General features: G+C 50.9%; 1 protein-coding gene across 1 annotated transcript; it reads left to right on the plus strand.

The window, feature by feature from the left end:
• Window positions 1-181: 181 nt before the first annotated feature.
• Window positions 182-2,920, plus strand: LOC111520690 (ATP synthase F(0) complex subunit C1, mitochondrial-like). Its single transcript, XM_023183642.2, has 2 exons — window positions 182-837; window positions 976-2,920. Exons 1-2 carry the CDS (start codon window positions 764-766, stop codon window positions 1,316-1,318), a joined length of 417 nt encoding a protein of 138 aa, XP_023039410.1. The 5' UTR covers window positions 182-763; the 3' UTR covers window positions 1,319-2,920.
• Window positions 2,921-8,263: the final 5,343 nt, after the last annotated feature.

An 8,263-nucleotide genomic window follows, 5' to 3' on the forward strand; every position in this document is an offset into this window, starting at 1 on the left:
CCTGCGTGTACCTGTGTGTGAGCGTGTGTGTGAATCTGGTTCTGCATGTGTCTGCGTGTACCCATGTGTGAGCATGTCTGTGTCTGCCTGCGTGTGCCTGCATGTGTCTGCGTGTACCTGTGTGTGAGCGTGTGTCTGTGTATGTCTGCCTATGTGCGCCTGCATGTGTCTGCATGTACCTGTGTGTGTGTGTCTGCCTGTGTGTGCCGGCATGTGCCTGTGTGTGTCTGCGTGTCCACATGCCCTGAGGAGGCGCCCGTTCTGCTCTGTGCACTTCCCCAAAGCTTTCCAGATCACTCCCAAGGGACGCCCAAAAAGACTAGAGCCGGGCGCTGTGGCTCACACGCATCATCCCAGCACTTTGGGAGGCCGAGGCAGGGGGATTGCTTGAACCCAGGAGTTCCTGGCGACAGCAAGGCCCCGTCTCTACAAAAAAAATTTTTTTACTTAGCTGGATAGGGTGTTGCCAACCTGTGGTCCCAGCTACTCTGGAGGCTGAGGTGGGAGGATGGCCTGAGCCCAGGAAGTCCAGGCTGCAGTGAGCTATCATGGTGCCACTGTACTCCAGCCTGGGCAACAGAGCAAGACCCTGTCTAAAAAAAAAGAAAAAGAGGGGAGTGCAGGTGACTTGGGGCCGGGAGCCAGCAATAGGCAGGGTTGTGGGCTGGGCAGTATGGAGGGGTATTTCCCCCAGTGCTGGGAGAGGTGATGGCAATCTAGATTTGGCCTTATCAATTCATGTTAGTTACCAACGACTGAAAAAATGCAGACCACCGGGGCATTGCTCATTTCTCCAGCTCCGATCCGCTGTTGTACCAGGGGGCTAATCAGGCCTGTGTCTGCCTCCTTTTTTTTTTTTTTTTTTTTTTTTGTGAGACGGAGTCTCGCTCTGTCGCCCAGGCTGGAGTGCAGTGGCCGGATCTCAGCTCACTGCAAGCTCCGCCTCCCGAGTTTTAGGCCATTCTCCTGCCTCAGCCTCCCATCTGCCTCCTTCTTGAACAGCCCAGTGAATTCATCTAAACAGCCTTCATACAGCGGCTTCCCACTCCAGGTGGCCAGACGGGAGTTCCAGACCCGTGTTGTCTCCTGGGACACTGACACGGCAGCCAAGTCGATTGGTGCTGGGGCAGCCAGAATTGGTGTGGCGGGTTCAGGGGCTGGCATTGGAACAGTGTTGGGCAACTTGATCATCGGCTATGCCAGGAACCTGTCTCTCAAGCAGCGGCTCTTCTTCTGTGCCATTGTGGGCTTTGCCCTGTCTGAGGTCTTGGGGCTCTTCCATTTGATGATCGCCTTCCTTATCCTCTTTGCCATGTGAGGCTCCGTGGGGGCCACCTGCCTGTTTCTGCTACAGCTCCATGCCATTGTTAGGGCTGGGGTGTGCTAAGCTTTACTATTAAACACAACATTTCTGTAAAAGAAAAGAAAAAGAAAGAGAGAGCTACTCCGTAGGCTGAGGTGGGAGGATGGCTTGCGCCCAGGAGGTCCAGGCTGCAGTGAGCTATCATGGTACCACTGCACTCCAGCCGGGGCAACAGAGCAAGACCCTGTCTAAAAAGAAAGAAAGAAAAAGAAAAAAGAAAGAGAGACTCCAACCAGCCTTTCTTCCCTGGTTCCCTGACAGCTCAGAGATCACCGTTGTGCCTCTAAGGCTAACAGCAGCTGGAGCTGACAGCCTTTCACAGGGCCTGCCAGCAGCCTTGGAGGAACCCCGCGCCTATTTAATGGGACACTGAGGCTCAGATAACAAGTGCGGTTTCGGACAAGAGCAGGAGAGGAGGTGGAGAAACAGACCCTCGTGCGCGGCTGGTGGGGATGGAACAAGGCCCAGCCTGGCGGCTTCTCACATGGGTAAACATGGAGTTACCATAGGGCCTAGCAATCCTACTCCTGGGTATAGATCCCACAGAACCGACAGCAGGGACTCAAAGAGGTGTTTGCACACACATGTGCACAGCGGCACCATTCCCAACAACTCCAGGGTGGAATTCTGCCACCCCAGGCCTCCATCAGTGGATAAACACAGCATGGTCCAACTAGACAGTGGAATATTACTCAGCCATGAAAAGGAAGGGAATCTAGATACAGGCTGCCGCGTGATTAACCTCGAGGACCTCACGCTCAGTGAGAGGAGCCAGACACGAAAGGACGTGTCCTGTGGGATCCCACTTCTGGGAGGTCCCTGGAGTCGTCAGATTCACAGAGACAGGAAGTAGGATGGGGCATGCCAGGGGGCTGGGGAGGGGGACAGGGAGTGACTGTTTCACCGGGACAGAGTTTCAGTTTGGGAAGAGGAGAAAGTTCTGGAGAAGATGGTGGTGATGGCGGCACAACATTGTAGTGAGAAAAGAGAGAGGGAGAGGAAGGGCTCAAAGTCAGCCCCAAGCCCCATCTTCAGCGTCATATGGGATGTGTGTTCCTGCAGCCTCACCGTTGAGTTTGAAGGCATGATGTCAGAATGCAGGCCCAGCAGGGGCCCCCCAGGGAGACGGTGGGGGTGGCTGGCAGGGCGGGTTTCACCTGGACTGCACCAGCCCAGGTGTGACGGCCTCTGGGCCGGACCCAGGCACCCGAGGTGAGAAGGCAGCATCTCTCGTCTCAGGATACCCAGGCCTCCCCGAGGCAGCAGAACCCCGGCCGTACCTCGCAGCAGCTGGTCCGTGGCGCCCGCGGTATGTCCCCTTCATGCAGTGCCTTTCCGGCCTCTTCCAGAAAGAATTTAATTCGTCCATTTGCATACGTGGTGCCTGCGGTATGTCCCATTCATGCAGTGCCTTTCCGGCCTCCTCCAGAAAGAATTTAATTCGTCCATTTGCATACGTGGTGCCTGCGGTATGTCCCATTCATGCAGTGCCTTTCCGGCCTCCTCCAGAAAGAATTTAATTCGCCCCTTTGCATATGACCATGAGAGGGAAATGTCAGTCCTACTTTTATTGTTTGTTTGTTTTTGTTTCAAGACGCAGTCTTGCTCTGTCACCCAGGCTGGAGTGTGGTGGCGTGATCTCGGCTCACTGCAACCTCCCCCTCCCGGGTTCAAGCTCTTCTCCTGCCTCAGTCTCCCGAGTAGCTGGGACTACAGGCACCCGACACCATGCCCGGCTAATTTTTGTATTTTTGGTAGAGACAGGGTTTCGCCACGAACAAGACTCTAACTCTTGCTCCACGTCGGCCAGGCTGGTCTCGAACTCCTGACCTCAGGTGATCCTCCCACCTCGGCCTCCCGAACTGCTGGGATTACAGGTGTGAGCCACCGCCCCCCGCCCCAATCCCACTTTTAGATCGTTCTCCACAGACAGCACAGAAGCGACTTGTCCGAGGCCACGCAGCTATGAGGGGACAGGGCACTGAGAACATCTTAAGTCTTCTAGCTGCTTCCCTCGGACTAGCCCTACCTCCTCCGTCAGTGCAGAAATGTACTGGGGGAGTGAGCTCGGAGCTGTGGTCCCCTCAACACCTATTTCATGAAGGAAGCCAAGCCAGGCGTGGGGGCTCAGGCCTGTAATCCCAGCACTTTGGGAGGCCGAGACAGGCGGATCACCTGAGGTTGGGAGTTTGAGACCAGCCTGGCCAACATGGTGAAACCCCGTCTCTACTAAAAATACAAAAAATTAGCCGGGTGTGGTGGCGCCTGTAGTCCCAGCTATTCAGGAGGCTGAGGCAGGAGAATTGCTTGAACCTAGGAGGCAGAGGTTGCAGTGAGCCAAGATCGTGTCCCTGCACTCCAGCCTGGGCCACAGGGCAAGACTCTGTCTCAAAAAAAAGAAAGAAAAAAAAAAAAAAAAGCAGAAACAAGCAGAAATGTCCATAATAGGCAGATCCACAGAGAACATGGCTGTGTGGTTGGAGGGGACAGGGGTGACTGCTAATGCCGACAGGGTTTCCATTTAAGGTGACGAAACAGTTCTGGAATTCAGCCAGCACAGTTGCTAACACCTGTAATCTCAGCAACTTGGGAGGCTGAGGTGGGAGGATCGCTTGAGACCAGGAGTTCAAGGCTTCAGTGAGAGAAGAAGGTGCCACTGTAGTCTGGTCTGGGTGACAGAATGTTAACTCTTAAAAACAAAAAAATTTTAAAAAAGGCCAGGCGTGGTGACTGACGCCTGGAGTCCCAGCTATGCGGGAGGGCGAGGCAGGAGAATCGCTTGAACCCGGGAGGCTGAGGTTGCAGTAAGCCGAGATCACGCCACTGCACTCCAGCCTGGCGACAGAGCGAGACTCCCTCTCAAAAAAAGAAAAGAAAAAGTGTTGGAACGAGATAGTGGTGATGGTTGCACAGCTCTGTGAAGGAATTAAAACCTTCTCGACCAGCCTAGGCAACATAGTGAAACCCGTCTCTACAAAAAATAAATAACTAAGCGGGCATGGTGGCATGCACCTGTAGTCCCAGATACCTGGAAAGCTGAGGCAGGAGGATGCTTGAGTCCGGGAGTTAAAGAACAGCCTGGACAACACAGCAAGACCCTGTCTCTACAAAAAATAAACAATTAGCTTGGTGTGTTGGTGGCACCTGTGGTCCCAGCCACTCAGGAGGCTGAGGTGGGAGGATCGCTTGAGCTCAGGAAGTGGAGGCTGCAGTGAGCTGTGATCGTACCACTGTACTCCAGCCTGGTGGATGGAGTGAGACCTCATCTCAAAAAACAAAACAAAACAAAAACAAATGAACAAAAAACAAAGAGGCACAAGGTGGCATTGCCAAAAGAACAAACAGGCCAATGGGACAGGATAGGTAGGTAGTCTGTATTTTATATGACCTATATAAAATGGTCCACTAGCCGGGAGTGGTGGCTCACGCCTGTAATCCCAACACTTTGGGAGGCCGAGGTGGGCAGATCACCTGAGATCAGGAGTTCAAGACCAGCCTGGCCAACATGGTGAAACCCCGTCTCTACTACAAATACAAAAATTAGCCAGGCGTGGTGGTGGGTGCCTGTAATCCCAGCTACTCGGGAGGCTGAGGCAGGAGGATCTCTTGACCCCAGGAGGCAGAGGTTGCAGTGAGCTGAGATCGCACCTCTGCACTCTAGCCTGGGTGACAGAGCAGGACTCCATCAGAAGGAAGGAAAGAAAGAGAGAGAGAGACAGAGAGACAGAAAGACAGGAAGACGGAAGGAAGGAAGGAAGGAGGGAGGGAGGGAAGGAGGGAAGAGAAAGAGAAAGAAAGAAAGAAAGAAAGAAGGAAAGAGAGAGAAAAGAGACCACACATCTGATAACTCTTTCACTTAACGTAGCCTGCAGGTGCCCTCCGAGCCACCACTGCACACCACCCATCCTAGAAATGCAACGTGGCCTAACCACACCCCTGCAGGCAGATTTGAGATGGTTCCAGTTTGGAAGCATTCACAGTTCTGCCATCAGAACAAGGATAAGGATATAGGCAGACATCTTTGCCCATGTGTCCAACAGGTCTTTACAGTAAATTCCTAGGTACAGAATCATCACATCAGCAGGTAGCACCTTCTCGGTTCCGACGATGCCGCCACCTTTTCTTCCCAAAATGTTGACCAGGGACCCTCTGTTATCTGTGCCGGAGAGGCCCCCATTCTGCAGATCCTAGAAAACGCTGGGCATCATCAGGCTTCCATCCATGACAGTCCGAGGGGCCAGGGTGGAATCTTGTTATTGGTGCATTTGTTGTTGTTTGTTAAAGCTGGACAACTCCGCCGGGCACGGTGGTTCACACCTATCATATCAGCACTTTGGAGGCCAAGGTGGGTGGATTGCTTGAGTCTAAGAGTTTGAGACCAGCCTGGACAACATAGTGAGACCCCATCTCTAAAAAAAAAAAAAATTACAAACATTAGCCAGGCATGGTGCCATGCACCTGTAATCCCAGCTACTGGGGAGGCTGAGGCAGGAGGATCGTTTGAGCTCAGGAGGTCAAGGCTGCAGTGAGCTGTGATCACACCACTGTACTCCAGCCTGGGTGACAGGGCGAGACCCTGTCTCAAAAAATTAAAAAGCCAAACTGAACATCTCTTTTTAGGCTTGGGGGTTTGTTTCCTTGTGTGAATTGTGGGTTCCCGTCCTTTACCATCTTTCCACTGTCCGAGGAGGGCTGTCTGCTCCTGGAAAACCTTCCAGTACCTTCCGCTTATGGCTGAGACTTGGCTCCTGGGCTGTCTCCTCCTGGGCTGTCTGTCTCTCTGAAGCTCCTCCTAGGGCCCATTGTGGGGCTGCGTCCTTAGGGATTTAACTTCTCCTTTGCTCCCATGATCTCAGCTAAGTGGGTGTGGAGATGCCCATTTTACAGATGGAAGAGCTGAGGTTTGCAGGTGCCGCTTCCCCAGTGAACACAGGCCCCATCCACATGTGACTAGAAAGGTTAGTTTCCTTCCTGACCTGAAGCCCAGTCAAGCTCTGCGTGTCTCCCCGTGCCTGACTGTCATAGTCCGTTTCGTGTTGCTATAAAGGAATAGAGCGGAGGCTGAGGGATTTATCAAGCAAAGAAGTTTAGCTGGTTCACAGTTCTGCAGACCATACAAGCATGCTGCCAGCATCTGCTGGGCTTCTGGTGAGGCCTCAGGAAGCTTCCACTCATGGCAGAAGGTGAAGGGGGAGCAGGCATCTCATATGGCCAGAGAGGGAGCCACAGAAAGGAGGGAGGAGGTGCCAGGCTCTTTTTAACAACCAGGTTGTCCGTAAACTAACAGAGTGGGAACTCACTCATTCCTGAGGGGAGAGCACCAAGCTATTCATGAGGCATCCACCCCCACAACCCAAATGCCGCCCACCCAGCCTCATCTCCAACATTGGGGGTCACATTTCAACGTGAGATCCAGAGACACCAACATCGGCCCTGTGTCACTGACCTTGCTCAGTGCTGTGCTGCCGGATTCTGGGATTTTGTGGTTATTTTTGTTGCCATTGTTCTAATGTGGTGGTTCTCAGCTGGGGCTGATCCTGCTCCCCAGGGGACACTGGGAGATGTCTGGTGACATTTGTGGTTTATCATGACTGGGGGATGGATGATGTCTGGGGACATCTGTGGTTATCCTGATGGGGGTGCTGTTGGCATGGGGTGGGTGGAGACCAGGGACGCTGCTCAGCACCCTGCAGTGCCCAGGACGGCTCCACCCCAGAGAACAACGGTCTGGCCACAGTGTCCACAGTGCTAAGAGGAGAGACCCTATTTAGTATAATAGCAATAAATTATCATTACTTGCAATAAATTACCATTGCTTGCACTTTTTGTTTAAGAATGGAGATGATTGCCCTCTGTTGTGTAGCGGTTGCTGCCCCAGAGTTATGCTGCATCCTTAGTGGAACTGGACCCCAGCAGGTGCCTCGTGCTGGGGCCTCTCCCATCACTGAGTTGTGTGTGTGTGCGCACCTGTGTGTATATGCATGTGTGCATTTGTGTTTGTGTGTGCCTGCTTGTGTGTATGTGTGTGTGCTTCTGTGTATATGTGTGTGCTTCTGTATGTGTGTGAGCTTGTGTATATGTGTGTAAATATGTATATGTGTATATGTTTCTGTGCATATATCTGTATGTGTATATTTGTGTGTATTTGTATATTTGTATATGTATGTATATGGGTATATTGTGAATATATTAGTGCACATGAGTGTGTGTGTGCACTTGTGTGTATATTTGTATGTATTCGCATATGTGTATATATTTGTGTGGATATGTGTGTATGCATGTGTGTATATGTGTATGTATATGTATGTGTGTATATATTTGTATATGTATGTGTATATGTGTATATATTTATGGATATATGTGTATGTGTATATATGTGCATGTATGTATATGTGTGTATGTGTATGTGTGTATATGTGCGTGTGTATGTGTGTGCATGTGTATATGTGTATATGTGCATGTATGTATATGTGTGTATGTGTGTGTATGTGTGTATATGTGTATGTGTGCATATGTATATGTGTATATGTGTGTGCATGTGTATGTGTATGCCTAGATATGTGTATATGTGCATGTGTGTGTATAATGTGTGTATGTATGTGTACGTGTGTATATGTGTGTATATGTGCACATGTGTATATGTGCACGTGTGTATGTGGTATATGTGTATATATGTGTGTTTATGTGTATGTGTATATATGTGTGTATGCACGTGTATATGTGTGTATGTCTATAATGGGTGTATGTGCACGTGTATGTATGTATATCTGTATATATGTGTATGTGTATATATGTGTGTGCATGTGTATGTGTATGTCTGTATGTGTGTATATGTGTGTGTGTGTATATATGTGTATGTATATGTGTGTATGTAAGTGTGCATGGGTATATGTGTGTATT

Source organism: Piliocolobus tephrosceles, chromosome 21 (genome assembly GCF_002776525.5).
Source record: "Piliocolobus tephrosceles isolate RC106 chromosome 21, ASM277652v3, whole genome shotgun sequence".
NCBI lineage: Eukaryota > Metazoa > Chordata > Mammalia > Primates > Cercopithecidae > Piliocolobus > Piliocolobus tephrosceles.

What these genes read in the sequence shown, in the direction of transcription:
- LOC111520690 (XM_023183642.2), top strand. Translation starts at nt 764, where the DNA reads ATGCAGACCACCGGGGCATTGCTCATTTCTCCAGCTCCGATCCGCTGT. An exon ending in AGGGGGCTAATCAGGCCTGT is followed by an intron (nt 838 to 975) that starts GTCTGCCTCCTT and finishes CTCCTGCCTCAG; the next exon opens with CCTCCCATCTGCCTCCTTCT.